The 21,754-nt window shown below is 40.9% G+C and overlaps 1 protein-coding gene across 5 annotated transcripts in view; it reads left to right on the top strand.

The window, feature by feature from the left end:
- Positions 1–21,754, top strand: part of NAA16 (N-alpha-acetyltransferase 16, NatA auxiliary subunit) — a 117,781-nt gene that overhangs the window by 47,641 nt on the left and 48,386 nt on the right. For all 5 annotated transcript variants that reach the window (XM_054719830.1, XM_054719829.1, XM_054719828.1 and 2 more), the window contains 4 exons: positions 4,028–4,134; positions 13,005–13,077; positions 15,709–15,878; positions 16,223–16,375. In XM_054719830.1, coding sequence (XP_054575805.1) covers positions 4,028–4,134; positions 13,005–13,077; positions 15,709–15,878; positions 16,223–16,375 — 503 coding nt within the window. The remainder of the gene's footprint in view (positions 1–4,027; positions 4,135–13,004; positions 13,078–15,708; positions 15,879–16,222; positions 16,376–21,754) is intronic.

The following is a 21,754-nucleotide window of genomic DNA, read 5'->3' as shown; positions in this document are numbered from 1 at the left end:
CGAGGGGACAATTTGCGTATTAGCCTTTTACATATATAGATAACTTTTCAGTGATTCAGATACAGTCTGATACTGATGTTCATGTTAATCATTGTAATAGTGATTTTGGAGACATCAATTTTTATGTGGATCTATGCTATACATCTGGAGAGAATTGGCATAGCATCTATGTAATCAGATTGTTTGTAAGCTGTAATACTAAACAGGCCCATGACTGATGGGTGTTTTTCCTCCACAAAGGAAAGACTGGGGGTACTAACAAGTTATTTAAAAATAACTAGGAAGAAAGGAGATTATTTTGTTGAAAGAGTTTTTCTTATACCTAAAGCAAAAAACTACGAGATGGGTAATAGTAATTTTTGGATATAGTACCATAAGTGAATGAGTAGTTGAGTAGCTGTTTGTAGGCTTCTTGTTTGGCTGATACATTCATACCGTTTCAAATACTAGTCAGTGTACAAAACTGTCTCTGTCCCTGGCTACCAAGTTTACTTCCCTAGAGACAACTGTTGTTACCAGTATATGGTGTGTTCTTTTAGAAATACATTGTGATTATACAAACAAAAATATGTTTGGCAAGTTGATTTATAGCTTTTTTTCTCCCCTTTTGTACAAAAGTGATAGCAAACATAGATTGCTCTGCTCCTGTTTTTTGTTGTTGTTTTTTTCTTTTTCCCCCCACTTAACCCTGTATCTGGAGTTTAGTTCTCTTTGAGCACATAAGAGCGTCCTCATTTTTTTCTCATAGCTGAATAGGTAAATAACAGTTTAATGGGAAAAGAGGCTTTTAATATTGAGGATGATTGGGAGTTGAGTATATTACAACATCCTATATAATAAAAGGCTAATATGCAAAGTGCCTTCTTGACCAGGAGTTTGACCAGGGGGTGGGGTCGGCCAACCGCCTGCATCCCCTCCCCCCTGCCAGCCGCCCACCCTAACTGGGGGTGGGGCCAGCCCTGCAACCTCCTGCGTCCCCTTCCCCCGGCTGGCCCGGCCCCACTTGTGCACAAATTCATGCACCGGGCCTTTAGTTTTAAATAAAATCTGCCAGGATAATATGCATAGACTGAGAAATTTGACCAAGAAGTGGAGTTTAGAGTAGTCTCTGACATGAAAATAAAGTGCTTGTTTTTCAGTAGATGATAGCTAATATGGAAAAGATTATTAACCATATAAATACAATAGCTGTCATATATCAAGTCATATAATGATAGACAACATTTATTGATTACTATATGTCTTACACACTGCTTACTATTGTATATTTATTATCTTGTTTGAACCATACAAGAGTACTCTTGAGGCTAATGGTGGTGTTACACTCATTTTACAGTGGAGAAAGGTAGGTTTTTAGTGGACAAGTTGTTTGGGCAAGGTCATCCTCTCTAATTAAAGAGTAATATGCAAATTAACCACCACTCCGCTACATAAGCCACGCCCACCAGCCAGTCACGCCCACCAGCCAATCAGAGCGAGTATGCAAATTAACCCCAACCAAGATGGCTACCAGAAGGGAGGCTTAGGTTTCCCCGGCAACAGAGGAAGCCAAGCTTTCCACACACTCTGGCGGGCCCAGGCCTCCACTCAAGGATACAAAGTTTCAATTATAGAAGGTAAACTAATCCAAACAGAAATGGCTGCTGGCCTCGGAGCGAGCAGGAGGCTTGGCACCGCTCCAGGATACAAAGTTTCAATTGTAGAAGGTAAATAAATTCCAGATACCAGAGCCTCTGCTTGGGTCGCCAGGGGCGTGGCTGGCCTGCAAACCACCACAGGCCCCTCGCCCAGGGCTCTCCACGCCCCAAGGGAACCCCACCCTGATCCAGGACACCCTTCAGGGCAAACCAGCTGGCCCCCACCCATGCACCAGGCCTCTATCCTATCTAATAAAAGAGTAATATGCAGATTGACCACCACTCCAACACAAGATCAAGATAGCTGCCCCCGTGTGGTCAAAGATGCTGCCCCGTGTGGACACAAGATGGCCACCACAAGATGGCCAGCAGGGGAGGGAAGTTGGGAGGCACCAGGCCTGCAAGGGAGGGCAGTTGGAGGCGATCAACCCTGTAGAGGAGGGCAGTTAGGGGTGACCAGGTCAGCAGAGGAGGGAAGTTGGGGGCAAACAGGCTGGCAGGGGAGCAGTTAGACACCAGTCAGGCTGGCATGGGAGTGGTTAGGGGGTGATCAGGCTGGCAGGCAGAAGTGCTTAGGGGCAATCAGGAAGGCAGGCAGGCGAGCATTTGGGAGCCAGCCTAAACAGGCAGTCGGACATCCCTCAAGGGGTCCCAGATTTGAGAGGGTGTAGGCTGGACTGAGGGACACCCCCCCACACCCCCGTGCACAAATTTTGTGCACCAGGCCTCTAGTACAAAATAAGTGGAGGTTTATATTCCTGTAAGCAACAACATCTCTGTCTACCACAATACAATATTGTTAACTTTTGCTTTATATCAGAGGATGTGCTGGAAAGATTTGATTTCTGAAATTACTTTTGATTTTTAAGGAAGTAATGACGTATATTTAACCCAAAGAAATTTTGTGTTGTCTTGGTAATCTGTGATTTTCAAAAGACCTATACTTTGTATATGATCACATAAAAGATTAGTGATAATCTGAAAACAGTCTTTATAGTAAATTGAGTTAACAAATGTAACTTTTTATATTTGATAAGTTTTCCACTCAATAAAATTTAAATTTCTCTTTTGTATTTTATGACATGTAATTATATTGAGGATACATATTTTGTTTAGCAGTGTTGGTTATAAGAAATAGAAATAACCATTTCAGGTTGGTGCTTTTTTTTTTTAAAGTGTGATTCATAAAGAAACCTTGAGAGTTCATTTTCTTAATCTTACTTTCGGTTAAACCATTTCTGACATACATGCATTCTTTTTAAAAATATATATATATTTTTGATTTTTAGAGAGAGGAGGGAAAAGGAGAGATAGAAGCATTGATGAGAGAAACATCAATTAGCTGCCTCCTGCCCACCCCCTACTGGGGATTGAGCTTGTAACCCAGGCATGTGCCTGACCTCTTGGTGCATGGGGTAATTTTCAATCCATGGAGCCATACCAGCTAGCTCTTTTTTTTAATGAGTGGACTAATACATTTCTTTATATATTAACCTTTACTGTCAAAAAGTTCATATGTCTGAGTTAGAGCCTTAATATTAATACTGTCAAAAAGTTCATATATCCGAGTTAGAGCCTTAATATTAATACCTTTTTCAGTTTTTTATCTGCTTTCAAAAAGTGATACCAAAATTTTTGGGGGGAGGTTTAACAGTAATAGAATTATTTACTTGATATTGCAAATAGGGTATTTAGGGCATTTATTTTAATTCTAATGTTAGAATGCCTCAGGGCTCAGTCTAATGTCTAATAACGTGTTCTTTTACTTACTATCTTTCTCACCCCTGAAATGTTAAGTTCCATGATTTTTAAATTTTAATACCCAGTATTGGGAATGGTGCCTGGCACATAGTAGGTGCTTGGTAGATGATTGTGTAATGAATGAATGTTGAAGTAAATAACTAGTTGGTTTGGAACATTTGTAAATACTGCTTTAGTTTTTAAAAATTATTTTGGCTGCTACTTGAATATAGTCTGGTTACAGTAGAATCATTTTATAATCTTCAGAGTCCTTAATGAGTTGTCTACTCCTAGGACTGAGTCTGTGCTGGTCGTTGAGATTAGGAAAGATATTTGCTATGGGGATTATATTTAGGGTGGGGACTATATTTTTACTCAAAGCTTCATAGTCCTTTTGTATATCTATTTTTGGAAGTGTTCCTTAAAGATGTTTTGAAACTAGATCTAGGGGAAACTATAGCTGCCAACTGAGATATTTGGTGTTAGGCTTTTTGCTGGTAACAAACAAGAAATCATGCTTGCTGACTGACTTTTTGGGTTTAAAAATTGGCAAGAAGGGTATTTGTTTCCTAATTGATTTTTATTTATAAAATCATTTTGAGAACTGTTTGCATTAATTAAACCATAACAAAGTACACTTTTGTTTCTAGGTGAAAAATTTAGAGAGCTAATGGATAAGTTCCTGCGAGTTAACTTCAGTAAAGGCTGCCCACCGTTGTTTACTACTTTGAAATCTTTATATTACAATACAGAAAAGGTAAAGTTTGGTCTTCATTCACTTTGCTGTAGTCTTTTTACTAAATTGTTTTAGAAAGATTTCCGTGTAAATAATATGCTATCTGTTACATAAAAAGCCTGTGGTCATCATGCCATCGTGCCGTAACGACTGATCAGCAGGAGGCTGCGTGCTCGGCGAGGCGCGCAGGTGGGTGGGGACTTGACTCTGGAGGACTTGACCGGAGGCGTGGTTGGGTTTCTGGGTCCCGCCGGGGTGGCAGGTGGGTTTCTGGGTCCCGCCTCCCACAGCAGTGGCAGTGGTGGCGGCCGTGAGACTCTTTCTGGGTTTTGCCTCCTGCAGTGGCCGCAGGACTCCTTCTGGGTCCCGCTGAGCCGTGGGACTTTGGATCCTGGGTCTCATGTGATTTCATGTGCTGGACCCCTAGTATATGTGTGTGTGTGTGTGTGTATATACTAGAGGCCCGGTGCACAAAATTTGTGCACGGCGTGGCGGGGGGGAAATCCCTCTCAGCTCAGCCTGCACCCTCTCCAATCCAGGACCCCTTGGGGGAGGTCCGACTGCCAGTTTAGGCCCCATTCACAGGGCAGCAACAGTTAGACATCCCTCTTGCAATCCGGGACTGCTGGCTCCTAACTGCTTGCCTGCCTGCTGGCCTAATAGCTATCTAACTGCTCCCCTGATGGCCCCCAACTGTCCTGCCCTGCTGGCCTGATGGCCCCCAACTACCCTGCCCTGCTGGCCTGATGGCCCCCAACTGCCCTCCCCTGCCCACCTGATTACCCCTAACCACCTCTGCCTCAGCCCCCACCACCGTGGCTTTGTCTGGAAGGAAGTTGGATGTCCAGAAGATGTCCGGTCACCTAGTCTAATTAGCATATTACCCTTTTATTAGTATGGATGGTTACTGAGCAGTCCATTCTGGGGAACATGGGGAAGTGGCCTTATGACTCAGAGACCAGGGACTCGACAGGAAGCTGGGAGGTCTGGTCTCACTCAGCAGAGGATGAGCCCGGGATCATGGGTGAGGCCTGGACTGTGTTTAGCTCCGAGGAGCCTCCCTTCTCCAGGCACCACTTGCTCAGTTGCCTCCCACACACACTGCGACATGGGTTCAAACACGCAACCTTTCAATGTACAGGACGAAGCTCCAACCAATGAAGCCACCTGGCCAGGGCCGTTATTCTTAGCTTTTATTTTATTTTTATTTTTTACTCTTTTTTATTAAATCTTTATTGTTGAAAGGTTTACATAGGTCCCCTTTCCCCCATTAATCTTTTCCAGCCTACAACCCCCTCTAGGCCCTCACCACCCCATTGTCTGTGTCCAGGGATGATGCATATATGTACACAGACCATTGGTTGATCTCTTCCCACCCACCCACCCTCCCCCGCCTTCCCTCTGAGGTTCCACAGTCTATTCATGCATCTGTGTCTCTTTTTGTTCATCAGTGTATTTGGCTCATTAGGAGTTAAAAGTGCTGTGGTTGTGATCACTTGGGTTTTCTAAAGATGCAGTCATAACATGTACAAATCTTTTTTCTTTTTCCAAATTTACTTGTGGACACATTGGGAATATAGATACCAGAAACAGAAGTCTATGAATAAGTTGGGAATAGGATGCTTTTTCTTTCGTTACGTTGTGTATGTGATCCTGTGCTCCTGCCGTGTTGAGAACACTGAGTACTCTGGCTGCAGGGAAGCTCTCATTGGCAACTCATCCACATAGAGCCATAGCCTCCCTCTCCATCAGCCGTAGCTCCCAGGACAGATGCATGCACCCCTCAGCAGAGGTGGGGGCACTTGGCCACCTCCCGCAGGCTTGCCCCCTGTCATCACCCGGTGGGGCCCACCTTCTGCATATCACCCTCTTGTTCCTACTCCCAGGCCATTCCATGCACTTCCTCTCAACCAGCCCCCTCTCTCCTCCCATCATGTCCGGAGCCCCAGGTGCTGTCCCTGCGAGGTCTGTGACACTCCCTACCAAACCATTTCATCTCATTCTTTCATGGTGTCCAGTGTTTTTTCTGCCTTGTTAACTTGGTTTGAATCTGAACGGAAATGGCTCCATCTTCTATTCCATTTGTGTCTTTTCCACCCCTAAGTTAATGCCGTGTCCTTAGTATGTGGCTATGAGATGTCTCTATGACTGAGCTGGGAAACCTTTCATGTTTCTCTTTCCTTTTCTTTCATCTCAGGATAACTGAGCTCTGTGGTTTGTGTGGGACCAAAGGCTCTGGGAATACAATGCTGAGCCCTCTGAACTCATTTTATTCTTTATTATATTATTTAATTCCTGGGGTTGAGTTAAACATGAAAATAGAAGAAAATATACCCTTAGATATACAATCTGAGTTATTACCTGGAGATTTCTGCGGGAGCTGACACTGAGTTATGAGACCCATGTGTTTATTGGTCAGTTTCCTCACCTATGGAACGAAGGTTGAACCTGCTCCTCGGATCCTTTGGAGGTTGGATATGATGCATCCAGAGGGATTAACTGGCGGCTCGGAGAGTAAGATCAGAAGTCAATAGACACTTGTTTCCTTTACCTGGACAGAGTTAGAAAAACACAACTCTTTATCATAACATCTGGAAGGGCTAGGTCTGTGGGAGGAGGTGCAGGGAACCGGGGCTTCCCCCTTGTTCCTGCCCCGCCCTCCCTCCCTCCATCCCTGCACTGGCCCAGCTGCCATCAGGGAACCGCCCATCTCTCAGGGAGGAGCATGCGCAGTTTCTTGCAGACACTGAAGCAGCTGGGGAGTAGGGAGGTGGTGGTTTTTCCCCCCTGAGGAGGCGCTGAAGTCCTTGTTGAAGTCTCTGCTCTGGAGCCTCTCACAGCTGTGAGTCCTCGTCCAGGAAGGCTGTGCAGTGGAGGCTCCACGTGACTTTCAGAAGAATGTCAGCTGGGGAGGGAGCAGGAGGTCTGCCTTGCGCCCGCTCGCCAATCCCCAGTCCCGCTTCGCTGCCACCCAGCCCGGTTCCCTATGGCTCTCCATTGGCCATCCAGCCTGATGGGAGCCTGTGGGCCAGGGGTGGGGGAAGTGGAGGGGAGGGACCAAGAGGTGCTCCATGCACTTCCTGGTTACCTGTAGGCCTTTCTGGTCTTGATGACCCTAGGCTTTTGGCCTGGAGCCGGCGCAGACAGCCGGCTCCCCGCCTCCGATGGCAGGGGAGCCCGGTGTCCGCGGCAGCCCCCCTCAGCAGCAGCTGCGGATCCAGCCATTGAGAGGCCTCCCCGAGTCCTGCCCCCCAGCCTCCCACTGCCCAATCGTGGGCGTAGCGGAGTGATGGTTATTTGCATATTACTCTATTATTAGATAGGAGATATATGGCTAAGTGACTGTTATGATCTCACTATGATGTGCACTGACCACCAGGGGGTAGATGCTCAAAGCAGGAGCTGCCCCCTGGTGGTCAGTGCGCTCCCACAGTCAACCTCCCGCAGCTGGCCAACCTCCTGCAGTCCCTCCTCCCAGCTGGCCGGCCCCGATCAGCCCCAATCAGGAATGAGCAAGACTGCCTGATGGGCCCAGATTGCCGGCCAGGCAGAGGGACCCCATCCGTGCACGAATTCGTGCACCGGGCCTCTAGTGATTTAATAATTTTTTCTGTTCTAATAATGCTATTCACTTGAACTGAAATTATATTCATGAAGTATAACTCCTATCAAAGTATATGTTAGTCTGTGAACTTTACACTAAGATGATTAACCCTTTGCACTCGCTTGCTTTTTTCTCGATTCCTTTATTCTGATGCTAACCGTGTCGAGTCACATTCGACATCCGAGTGCAAAAGGTTAAAGGTTGTTGTATTTAATCGGTATACTTGTCTATAAATTTGACATATTGTCACCAGAGGTCTGTATTTATTTTGTGATTAATCATCCTATATAATAAAGAGGTAATATGCAAATTGACCATCAGTCCAACACACAAGATGGCCACCCCCATGTGGTCAAAGATGGTCGCCACAAGATGGCCAGTAGGGGAGGGCAGATGTAGGCGATCAGGCCAACAGGGGAGGGCAGTTGGGAGGGACCAGGCCTGCAAGGGAGGGCAGTTGGGGGCGATCAGGCCTGCAGAGGAGGGCAGTTAGGGGGGTGACCGGGCTGGCAGAGGAGTGCAGTTGGGGCAGTTGGGGGGTGGGGACTATGCCTGCAGGGGAGGGCAGTTGGGGGTACCAGGCCTGCAAGGGAGGACAGTTAGAGGTGACCAGGCCAGCAAGGGTGGGCAGTTAGGGGTGACTGGGACAGCAGGGGAGGGCAATTGGGGGGGACCAAGCCTGCAGGAGAGGGCAGTTGGAGGGACCAGGCCTGCAGGGGAGGGCAGTTGGGGGCAACCAGGCCTGCAGGGAGGGCAGTTGGGGGGGACCATGCTGGCAGGGGAGGGCAGTTAGGGGCATTTGGGCCAGCAGGGGAGCAGTTAGGTGTCAATCAGGCTTGCAGGGGAGTGGTTATGGGGTGGTCAGGCTGGCAGGCAGAAGTGGTTAGGGGCAATCAGGCAGGCAGGCAGGGGAGTGGTTGTGAGCCAGCAGTCCTGGATTGTGAGAGGGATGTCCGACGGCCCGTTTAGGCCCGATCCCAGTCGGACATCCCTCAAGGGGTCCCAGATTGGAGGGGTTGCAGGCTGGGCTGAGGGACACCCCTGCCCCCCATGCATGAATTTTGTGCACCGGGCCTCTAGCATGTATATAAGTTCTTTGATTAATCTCTTCCCCCTCCTCCCCCTCCCCTCTGAGATTCGTTGGTCTGTTCCATGTTTTCATGCCTCTGATTCTACTTTATTCATCAGTTTGTTCTTTAGATTCCTTGTTTGTTTATTTTGATTTTTAGATTCAATTGTTGATAGATATATATTTATTGCCATTTTATTGTTCATATTTTTAACCTTTTTTTTTCTTTCTTTCTTTCTTTCTTTTTTTTAACCTTTTTTTCTTCTTAAATAAGACCCTTCAATATTTCTTGTAGTAATATTTCTTGTCTGGGAAGGTCTTTATTTGATCTTCAATTCTAAATGATAGCTCTGCTAGGTAGAGTATTTTTGGTTGAAGGTCTTTGCTTTTCATCACATTGAATATTTTGTGCCACTCCCTTCTGGCCTACAACATTTCTGTTGAGAAATCAGCTGACACTCAGTATATATATACTAGAGGCCCAGTGCACGAATTCGTGCACCAGTGGGGTCCCTCAGCCTGGCCTGTGGGATCGGGCTGAAACCGGCTCTCCGACATCCCCTGAGGGGTTCTGGATTTCGAGAGGGTGCAGGCCAGGCCAAGGGACCCCACCAGTGCATGATCAGGGCCAGAGAGGGACGCGGGAGGGCTCCAGGGCGTGTCTGGCCCGACTCAATGTCTCGTTCAATCCAGATCGGCCAGACCCCAGCAGCAAGCTAACCTACTGGTCAGAGCGTCAGTGTATGTCATAGTGACTGGTTGACCGGTCAACTCTCTGCCCCCTGGTGGTCAGTGCATGTCATAGCGAGTGGTTGAGCAGCCTTAGCATATCATTAGCATATTACACTTTGATTGGTTGAATGGGCAACCAGACACTTAGCATATTAGGCTTTTATTATATAGGATTAGCAGACTAGTACATGAATTTGTGCATGGGTAGAGTCCAGCCAGCTTGGCCAGGAGGAGGGGACATGGGCTGTTAGGCGGCCTGCCTGCTGGTCGAACTCCTGGTCGAGGGGACAATTTGAGTAATGAATTTCTAAGGCTAGAAAGTTGTTTAAGTTACAGATATTCTAAGTGAGATTGATAGAGTGGTATTGACCATTGTGGGTTAAAAATATTGTCATTTAGGTTGTTGCTAATCCTCAACCAATGATATTTTTTCCATTGATTTTTAGAGAGAGAGAGAGGTGAGAGACACATTGATTGGTTGCTTCCTACATGTGCCCCAATCTGGACCAGGGATCGAACCTGCAACCCAGTACATGCCAGTAACTGGGAATCAAACCCAAACAAGACTTCAGTGTGCCGGCCAATGCCCTTACCACTGAGCAATACTGACCAGGGCAAACATGTCTATTACTTTTAATTTAGCTTTATAATAAATCTTTTTGAAATATTTTTATCAGATTTCAAATTCTGGCTTCCTAAAAACAGGTTACTGCTGGACCCAGAGTTTCTGATACTGTAAATCTGGGGCTTGGTCCAATAATTTGCATCTCTAATAGATTACCAGGTGATGCTACTGTTGATGACATTAACGATCAGAACCACACTTTAAGAACCATGAGTTGTTGTTTTTAAATTATTGTAGTGAAATATACTTAGCATAAAATTTACCATTAACCATTTAAGTGTATAGTTCAGTGGTAATGAGTACATTTCACATTTTTGTGCAATCATCGCCATCATCTATCCCTGTATTTCTTTTCATTTGTAGAATTGACGTTCAATACCTATTAAATAATAACTTTCTATTTTGCCCTCCTCCCAGCCCCTCACAACCATTATTATGCTTTCTGTCTTTATGATTTTGAGTAGGGTTAGGTAACTCTTATAAGTGGGAATCATATAGTAACTGGCTTATTTCACTTAGCATAATGTTCTCAAGGTTCATTCATGTTTAGAATATTGCAAACGTTCTTTCCTTTTTAAGGCTGAAAATATCCCATCTTATGTACATACCATATTTTGCTTATTTACTCATTCATTGATAGATACTTGGGTTGCTTCCACGTTTTGGTTATTGTGAATAATTCTTTTATGAACATGGATGTACAAATATCTCTTCTAGACCCTGCTTTTTTTGGATGTATATACTCAGAAATAGATTTGCTGGGTCATTTTCTAATTCTGTTTTTAATTTTTTGAGGTACTGCCATAATGTTTTCCATAACAATTATATTATTTTACATTCCTACCAACAGTGCACAAGGGTTCCAATTTCTTAACATCCTCATCAAAGTTTCAATTTTTTGTTTTGTTTTGTTTTAGCCATTCCTCCTGGGTGTGAAGTTGTATCTCATTGTAGTTTTTATTTGCATTTCTATGATTATTCATGTGCCTCTTTTCATGTGCTTACAGCTTATTTATATGTCATTTCTGGAAGAATGTCTATTCAAGTACCTGTCCCATTTTTTAAAGCAGATTGTTTTTTTTTTTTTTGTTTGTATTTATGAGTTCTCTGTATATTCTGGATAGTAATCTTTTATTAGATATATGATTTGCAAATATTTTCTCCCATTCTGTGGGTTGCCTTTTTACTCTGTGGGTAGAGACTCTTTTGATGCACAAAATTTTCATGAAGTTTAATTTGTCTATTTTTGTGTTGTTTTGTTTTCTTACCAATACCTTTTTAATAAATATACAAGAAAGCATTGCCAAATCCAATATTGGGAAGCTTTTTTTGTCCTGTTTTTTTTTTTTTTTTTTTGCCCCTAAGAGTTTTGTTGTTGTAGGTCTTATATTTAGGTTCTTAATCCATTTTGAGTTATTGGTTTCTAGTCTTAATGTAACTCTGTGAGTCAAGAATTGCCCTTTAGAAGTAAGTATGCTGGGGACATTGGTGACCAATATAGCAGAGTAGTTAAGAGCTCACCTCTGGAGCCTTGTTTCTTGGGTTAAATTCTGATTCTTCCATTTTGTACTTTCAGCTAATTTTAATTTTCCTTTGCATGTTTAAAGCATTTGTGACAATTAATGGCTTATTGTTGTTATTGTTACCCTGTCTGTTATATTCTTTTTTTTTCTGGTGGTATTAGTAGCATCCCACTTTATAAAACTAGAAAACTTTTGAATTATCAAAATACCACCATATTGGTCAGACACTATTAAAAGTTTTAATGGTTTTCCTTCACCTTTTTTTTGACATTGTAACAGATTTCATTACACAAAACTTTACAATCCTCAAACCATATCTATAATAATAAAAGCATAATATGCTAATTAGACCAGACGTCCTTCCAGACCACCTTCTGGATGAAGCTGGGGCTTCGAGGGAAGCCCGGGTCTCGGGTGCCAGAGGGAAGCCAGTGCCAGCAGCTGGGGGAAGGAAGGCCTACTCTTGCACGAATTTTGTGCATCGGGCCTCTAGTATACTATATAAGTCAGACAGAAAGTATGCACACATAACTTTGTTGTAAAAAAGGTATAATTGCTGTGGAAATTCCTTTACTTTTGACCTTTGTTTTTGTTTTTTGATTTTTGAGTTCACAAATAAGATGGTTATTTTCCAACTTATTCTAAATAGTTAACATCAATAGGCATTTAAAACCAGTAGGTACATTTAATGTCTACTGCCACTTCTAATTCGTGTAACTTTTCATTTGGCACTTTCAGGACATAGAACATTTATAGTGCAGTTTATAATATTTTTGTTCTACCTGAGCAGCATTGAAATTCAAATCTGTTTATTAAAGTGATCACTAAAAACAGTGGTAGCTTAGACATCTAGTTTACTTAACCTCTTTTTCCATCAACTCACTGTATAGTTTAGATCAATTTTATTTGACCTTTTTATGATGAGTGACATTTTAGAAAATTTGAATATATAATGGCCTACAACTCCACAGTAAAACAGTGAGAAGCAAAAAGCAAATAAATTAACTTAGTAATAAATTATACAGATGTGTTTATAGGGGAATAAAGGTTTTGTAATAACTAATAATAGTTTGTCCTTCAAAACCTGAAACTACTTATTGAGATGAAAAATTAATGAGATTCTGTTTTATTATTAATAAAGAGATCAGTGTGTTTTCTGTGTGTATGTGTGTTTTTTCTCACTTTTCCCCACATAGGAAGTGGAGAAGAACAGATACTTTAGTAGCTTAGTTAATTTTTAATTTTGAAATAAGCTGTATATTGTTTCCAAATCTAATTTAATTTACAATAAATAAAAATACCTTTAATGAAATATTTAAAACTATGTTTCTTTAACAGATATCTGTGATCCAGGAGCTTGTTACTAATTATGAAGCCTCTCTTAAAACATGTGACTTTTTTAGCCCTTATGGTAAGTTTAAATTAGATTCAACTGGAATTTGATTACTCATTTTAATCCATATTTAATCATTTACACTAAAACTATCTTATGTTTATTATGTACATGATACATGATACCTATTTACTGAAAAGTTTGTGAATTAGTGAATAAAATACAAAGAGCACTTCAATTTTATTTAATTAAAATTTTCCATAATGTGAGGTGGGTGTTAACCCTATTTTAACACAAGTAAACAGACTTGAGAGACTGAGTGGCTTGCCAGAGATGATGCAGTTAGGTTTTTGTTTTTTTTTTAAATATATTTTATTGATTTTTTACAGCGAGGAAGGGAGAGGGATAGAGAGTTAGAAACATCAATGGAAGAGAAACATCGATCAGCTGCCTCCAGCACACCTCCAACTGGGGATGTGCCTGCAACCAAGGTACAGGCCCTTGACCGGAATTGAACCTGGGACCTTTCAGTTCGCAGGTCGACTCTCTATCCACTGAGCCAAACCAGTTAGGGCCAGTTAGTTTTATTGAAATGCATTATTACTGAATCCCTACTCTCTCCTCTTTTTTGTTGTTGTTGTTGTTGTTTGTTTGTTTGTTTTACTTTAAATTCTATAAAATTTGGTTGTTTTTCTGTTTGTAAGGGCATATGTAAATCAAGGCAACTTCAGAAAACACTCTAGATTTCTTTCAGTGGTGCAGATGGTAACTTTAGTCTGGTTTCTTCGTGTCTTTTATATGTCATTGCTCCTTTGTTTTTGTTAGTTTGAAACAAATTCCATATAACACAGAAGTAAATAGAACAATGAATTATTGTGTCCCCATCACCCAGCTTCTGCTATGAACATTTTGCCAGTCTTATTTGAAGTACCTTCTGTCTACTTTTTTTTCTGGAATATTTTTAAAGCAGACATACTGTTTTACCTGTCATTACTTTAGCATACATCACTAGCTGTTTAAAACACTTAACAGAAGATGTAATCACAGTTCTGTCTAACACAAAATTAATTCTCATACCATAATATCTAACACCCCTTGTACATGCAAATTTCCCTGATTACCTTAAGTCTTTGTATAATTTGTTTATTTCAATCTGGATCCCACTAAAGTCCACACTTGATTTTTATGTCTCTGATATTCTTTTAATCTTGAGTAATGTCCTCCACTCCCTTTAAAAAAAAAAAGTTATTTGTTGAAAGGTTATTTGTCTTGTGTAATGTCCCATATTCCGGATTTGGCTGATTTGCTTTCTCATGGTATCATTTAATATATTTTGCTATCATCCATATTTCTTGTAAACTTATAGTTAAATTTACAGGCTTGATTAGAATCAGGTTCCATTTGAGTACTTCATATGTGATGCATTGTACTTCCTATTATATCACAACTTGAGGCAGAAGATACTCTGTTTGTCTCTTTGTGATGTTAAGGTTGGTCAGGTTTCAGACAGTGCCAGCCTGATCTGCCCATTAATGCATTCTTCATTGGCCTCTCACCTAATGGTTTCAGCAGCCACTGAGAATCTTTGCCCCAATCTCTTTATTTCATTCAAATCATCATTTCTTCTGTATTTATTAGTTAGAAATCTTATAAAGAACTTCTTATCAAATATTCAGACCCTCTGAACTCTAGTTTATGGAGGAGGAACAAGATAAATGCTGGGCTCTTTGCCTTTCTTTATTAGTTGTGCTTTAATTTATAGTAATTTGTGCGTTTGCATGTTGTTGTTTTATTTGGTAGCTAGTCCAGATGACCTGAGTTTTTCTGATGTAGTATGGGTAAATTTTCTTTTTCATTCTTTCTTCCTCATTTTATACCTGTAGAATTCAATTTAACCACTTCTATAATCTATTTTGAGAGCTTGGTGTTTATTTCTTTATCTATTCTATTGTAGCTTGAAGATACAGAATGGGTAACAGCTGATTGTATGTGAGTGTTGTTGTCACATAGGGTTACTTCTACCTTGTCAGGAAAGTATCTATATATATAAAAGGCTGATATGCAAAGTGTCCCCTCGGGAGTTCAACTGCTCGCTATGTCGTTCGCTTACCACCAGGGGGTGGTGCGGAACGAAGGAAGGCCCTGGCCAGCAGCTAGAAGGCCCTGATCGGCCCTGATTGCCCGCCAGGCCTAGGGACTCTACCGGTGCACAAATTTCATGCACCGGGCTTCTAGTCTTCTTCATACTCTTCAACTTTGGGTTTCCCTGATTTAGTGTTGGAACCTAGACAGTGTTAAGCCCTAGCAGTTCTTGCCTTTGTGGAAATCTTGCAGTGGTAGTTAGGGACATTTTTCTCCAATCTATTTTCCTTGGCTTTTCCTGGATCTGCTGTCTTACACTCCCAGCCTTGAGAATTCATAGTTAGATTGATTTACCTTCTTTCTTCAGGACTTTCTATGGAGTGAGGGTGGGGTTAGAAGCCTATGAAACTAGTATCTTATTTCTTTGCTTGGCTGCTACTTTTTGAACTTGATGGCAGGAAGTCATACCTCTTTCTGTTGAAATTGGTTCTCTTGCTGGGTTTTTACTGTTTATTATTATAATAATTATTAATTTCATTATGCTTTGGGGGAGAGAAAGTATCTGATAACCTTTATTCTTCACTTTGCCTTCTTCCCTATAATAATTTTATGTTTGTTTGATTGCAGAGAATGGGGAGAAGGAACCCCCAACAACACTACTCTGGGTTCAGTATTTCCTGGCACAGCACTTTGATAAACTTGGGCAATATTCTTTGGCTCTGGATTATATTAATGCTGCAATTGCTAGTACTCCAACTCTAATAGAATTATTCTATATGAAAGCAAAAATTTACAAGGTAAAATCCTAGACATGTTTTATGAATAATTGAAGAATTTAGCCACTTAAGAACTCTTGGAGTTATTTTTGTGTAGAAATAACTTTTAAGGAACCCTGATAATCTATTTCTAATACTCTAATAATTCTAAAGAGTTTTAGGTTGCATATTTTTAGACTCAGTGTTAATCGTTTGATTCAGCTCTTAGTAAGTGTGAATTTTAATTTATCTAAAGATTTCTAGATAAATTTTACAAAAATGGCACCAAATTTCTAATTTGTCTTTCTAAACTGTTGTTATTTGTATTGTATCCATATTCTCTTAATCATAAACTAAAATTTCTGTAATATTTTAATATCTTAAAGCATATAGGTAATCTCAAAGAAGCTGCTAAGTGGATGGATGAAGCACAGTCTTTAGACACGGCTGATAGATTCATAAATTCCAAATGTGCAAAGTATATGCTTCGAGCAAATATGATAAGAGAAGCAGAGGAAATGTGCTCCAAGTTCACAAGGGTAGGAAATAGCATGTAATTATGAGTTAGTAAAATTAAACTTCAGTTCTGTGGTGATTTTTGAAGTTTGCCACTAAAGTTCTTGAGAATTCATTTTTTGTTATTTTTTCAAATCCTATTTAGCTCGTATCCTAAGTATGGTTTCTTACAGAGGAGGTTGAGTGTGTATGTGTGTATATGTGCTTCTGGTGGGGAATGGTTAAAAAAACAATAGTAGGAGCAGCCCTGGCTGGGTGGCTCAGTTGATTAGAGCATTCTTCCATACACCAAAAGGTTGCGGGTTCAATCCCCAGTCAGGGTGTGCATGGGGGGCAACCGATTGGTGTTTCTCTCATGTAGATTTTTTTTTTTTTAAATATGTTTTTATTGATTTTTTTACAGAGAGGAAGGGAGAGGGAGAGAGAGCTAGAAACATCGACGAGAGAGAAACATCGATCAGCTGCCTCCTGCACGCCCCCACCTGGGGATCGAGCCCGCAACCCAGGCATGTGCCCCCGACCGGGAATCGAACCCGGGACCCTTCAGTCTGCAGGCCGACGCTCTATCCACTGAGCCACACCGGCCAGGGCGATTTTTTTGTTTTTTGTTTCCTTTTTCCTCTCTTTCTCATCCTCTTTCTCTCTAAAATCAGTAGAAACATATCCTTGGGTGAGGATTAAAAATAAAAAAGCATTAGCAGAAGCAACATAACTTTATACAAAAATAAGCAATATGCCATACTTCAGTGAATGTGTGTAATATTCTATTTACAATTCTTTTGTCTCACTATAAATTTGTTACTGCTGTTTAATTTTTACAGTGTCTTACTTGAGAATTGCTCATAGAATTCTGTGTAGAACTAAGATAAGTAGAGCCATAGCCAGTTTGGCTCAGTAGATAGAGCGTCAGCCTGCAGACTGAAGAGTCCCAGGTTCGATTCCAGTCAAGGGCACGTATCTCGGTTGCAGGTTCTTCCCTGGCCCGGGCCCTGATTGGATGCGAGCAGGAGGCAACCAATAGATGTGTCACTTTCACATTGATGTTTCTTTTTGTCTTTCCCTCTCTCTTCCACTCTTCCTAAAAATATCCTTGGGTGAGGATTAACAACAAGATAAAAATGAGTGTATATATATATATGTGTGTGTGTGTATACACACACTGAGTGGCCAGATTATTATGCGTTCAGAGATTATAATAATCTGGCCACTCAGAGTGTGTGTGTGTGTGTGTGTGTGTGTGTGTGTGTGTTGTGTGTATACTTTAAAGGCCTGATGCACGAAATTCATGCACTTGTAGGCCTTCCTTCCCCCGGCTGCCAGCACCTGCTTCCCTCTGGCACCCGGGGCCTGGGCTTACCTCCAGCCACTGGCAGGCACCCGGGACTCAGACTTCCCTCGCAGCCCTGGCTTCATCCGGAAGGTCGTCCAGAAGGACATCCAGTCTAATTAGCATATTACGCTTTTATTATTATAGGCATATATATGTAGACTAATGGAACAGAATAGAAAGCTCAGGAACACATTCACATATATTTGGAAACTTGGTACATAACCAGAGATGCTTTAAAAACCAGAGATGAAAAGATAGTGCTGGGACAATTATTTGTATTGAAAAAAAATAACACCCTTAACACTGCACACAAAGCAGTTCTAGATGGATTAAATATCTTAAGTATGAAAAACAAATTTTTCAAACCTTTAGAATAAAGGGCAAGTTTATAATTAGGGCTTGAGGTAGGACACAAAAAGCATAAAGTATAAGAGTAAATTGATATGCTTGACTATATTAAAATTCAAGATAATGTATAACTGAATAACCATAAGTGAAGTGAGTGATAAACCATAGAAATGGAGAACATATTTCAAACCCATATAATGAAAAAATAATTAATAATGAACTCCCAAGTAATTCACTGAAATGGTTATATAACCATATTGAATGTAACATTAAGGCATAGTGAGGAGAATGTTGTTGCAAGTTTGTTTTCCAATCTTTAAGATTCGTTGAAATAAATAATTTATATTTCTAAGTGCACATTAAATATAACGTGGAGGGCATTATTGTTTACAGGTAAGCTATTTAGGGTAAACAAAAGTTACCACTGTGCTCTGTGATGCTAATGTATGGCTGCTATACCACTGTACCACCTACCTTAAATGTTAATTAGCATCTAGTTGTGACTCATTGTTAATGGAAACCCCTTGTAATTTAGAAGCCACAGAATAGCTTGAATTTTTATTATGAAAGTTGAACTACTTGTAAAAATTTTTATTATGAAAGTTGAACTAGTTGTAAAAATGATGTCATAGAAACAAATACACACACAAAACTCAATAAAAAGATGATAATAAAAGTGTACACAAAAGATATGAATAGTTCACAGAAGTGGGAAAATAGAATGACCAAAAAGAGATCTTCATCAGTAATCAGGAAAATATAAGATACCATTTTGTACACATCAAATTTAAGAAATTTAAGTCTGACATTATTAGGTATTGACAGACAGTATGCTTTTTATATATATATACATATATATGAGGTGTATGTTTATTAAATATCTAATGTGTATATTTTTAGGATGAGAAAGAAACAACAAATGGTGTATATGTATGGCCTTCATGAAAATTAAATGTGTGTCATCTGTCTAATTTTTCATTACGGCCACCGCCTACAGACCATTTTTTGTTTCTTTCTCATCATAAAAAGGGGTTTTTCATCTAAACTTGCCTTTTACTTTCTGATATTTAGTATAATGATGTAATTGGTGTTCCATTTGTAAGAAGAAATAGAAAAATGACTTTAACAATTATTAAGCACTGAGCTAAGTACTTTATATACACTGAGTGGCCAGATTATTATGATCTCTGAACACATAATAATCTGGCCACTTAGTGTGTGTGTATGTGTGTGTGTGTATGTATTTTAGAGGCCCGGTGCATGAATTCGTACATGGGTGGGGTCCAGCCAGCCTGGCCAGGGGAAAGGGACATGGGCAGTTGGCTGGCCTGCCTGCTGGTTGAACTCCTGGTCGAGGGGACAATTTGCGTATTAGTCTTTTATTATATAGGATATACACTGAGTGGCCAGATTATTATGCGTTCAGAGATCATAATAATCTGGCCACTCAGAGTATATGATGTTATTTAATCTTAATCCTATGCTATCATTACCCTCATATTACAATAAATAATTTAGAGAGGTCAGGTACTGTGCCATCTGGAGATCACCCAGTTAGTCATTTATTTGGAGCCAAGATTCTAGCTTAGGTGTCTCTGACTCCAAAACCTAGGCTTTAGGATTGTATTGTAGGAGCAGAAACTTTAGTGACTAATGTTTCTAAAACTCAGAAGCCATGGGATCAACAGCAGATGTAAAGTGGCAGATGAAATGTTGGGGAAAGGTATTAGCAAGAATGATGAGTATTAGGAGAAAAAAATAGGAAAATAGTAATACTGTTTATGTTCATGTAGCACTTTATTATGTTGTTTGTCTCACATTTTATAGCACTGTGATTGGGCCTTTGAAGAGGTTACTTCAATCAACTTTAGTCACATAGTAAATATTGCTAGAGCTCAGTAAATATTGCTAGAGCTCAAACTTTTCAATGCCCTTTCCACTGTATCACAATTTTGAAGGTTAGGAGAGGATGTGTCTGAAAAAGTCAGGGCAATGAGAAAGAAGGGAAAAGGTTGGCTGTTTGAGAATAATCACTAAAATCTAGCTTGCTCATCATAATTGCTTTCAGTCATCCACTCTTGGCAGCTGCCATGCTGTTTGGAGAGCTTGTTCAGTTCATCCATACTGGTCATAGGCTAGACATATCCGTCACCTGTGGTAGATAACATAGTAAGCTATGGAGGAGAACTGCTAACAACCTTGAATAATCAGTTTGCATCTGCTTGCTAATAAGTGAGTGAAGTGCTCATATTTCCTTCTTGCAGATGTTTTACAGTTTAGAATTTTTATAGAGTTGTTGATGCAAAGTTGTATAGTTCTAGATGGTAAAGTTTTTAAAATGAAATATAATTAAATTTCTTATAAACATAAGTTGTAAGTAAGGAATGGAAAATATATGTAACTATAAAGAAGAAATAAAATTCACTCATACTTTCATTCACCTAAAAAACAGTTTTTATACTTTCTTTTTAGTATTGTGAATTTTTTTTTTTATTATCTTAAGTTTTACATATGTCTCTTTTTCCCCCAATTGACCTCCCCTCCCCAACCATTCCCTCCCCAGGCAAGCCCCCACTGCCCCCGTGTCTGTGTCCATTGGTTATGCTAATATACATGCATACAAGTCCTTTGGTTGCTCTCTAACCTCCCCTCCCTCCCCTGCCATTTGTCTCTGGATCTATTTTTGTTCATCAAATTATGTTGATCATTTTGTCCCAGATATGAGTGAGATCATGTGATATTTATCTTTCTCCGACTAGTTTTTATACTTTTAATAAGAATTCTGAAAATTGAACTGATAACACAATATGGGTATGCTAAAGAACTGAAGATTGAAATTATTTATTTAAATGTACCCTTGCCATCTTCCTGGGTTCACATAAAATATATTTGAAATAACTTCAAAAATGTGACAACACTCTATTGCCCCTGCACTGAAACTAGGTGCTTTATGTCTTATGTTGTTCTCAGAATTCACATTGTGCCTGAATTAACAAATATTTTAACAAATTCCATTATTTGGTTTAGTCAGCTCATAGGAGAAAAGTTGGCATAGAACAGAAGATGCTGTTAGAAGTAGATACATGGGTACCAAAAAAGTGACAACTGATTTCCTAAGCTTAACATGGAGGGAGGAGACTGGGAAACTGAAAAGCAGGCTTGGACCTATTACTGACAGATTTGACAATAATCCTATATAATAAAAGGGTAATATGTGAATTGACCCTAACGTCAGAATGACCAGAACAACTGCTCCAGTCACTATGAGGCACAATGGCCACCTCTTGGTCCCTTTCCCCGGCCGGCAGGCTCCGATCGCCCAGTGGCGAACGGGGAACCGGGGGTGGGTGGAGGGAGACACGGGTGGCGCCAGGCCAAGGCCCCCGCCCCACCAGTCGCCCACACACAGAGGGGGCGGGGCCGGCGAGCAGGCAGAATGGCCAACCTCTTGGTTCCTCCCCCCAGCCGGCAGGCTCTGATCACCCGATGGTGAACAGAGAACTGGGGGTGAGTGGCGGTGGGGGGCAGGTCCAGTTGCGGAAAGCTGGGGAAGATGGCCCTGATCGCAGGCCAGGCCTAGGACTGTACCTGTGCACGAATTCCATGCACCGGGCCTCTAGTGGATGTACATAATAGTGATCCTGAGTAAGCAAAGAAAGGTTAAGTAGCTTTTGCTTAATAGGCAGAAGATAGGCAATTCTTCATAGGATTGCTATCTGAAATA

Source organism: Eptesicus fuscus, chromosome 8, assembly GCF_027574615.1.
Source record: "Eptesicus fuscus isolate TK198812 chromosome 8, DD_ASM_mEF_20220401, whole genome shotgun sequence".
Classification (NCBI taxonomy): Eukaryota; Metazoa; Chordata; class Mammalia; order Chiroptera; family Vespertilionidae; genus Eptesicus; species Eptesicus fuscus.
This window is presented reverse-complemented; position numbering and strand designations above follow the sequence as displayed.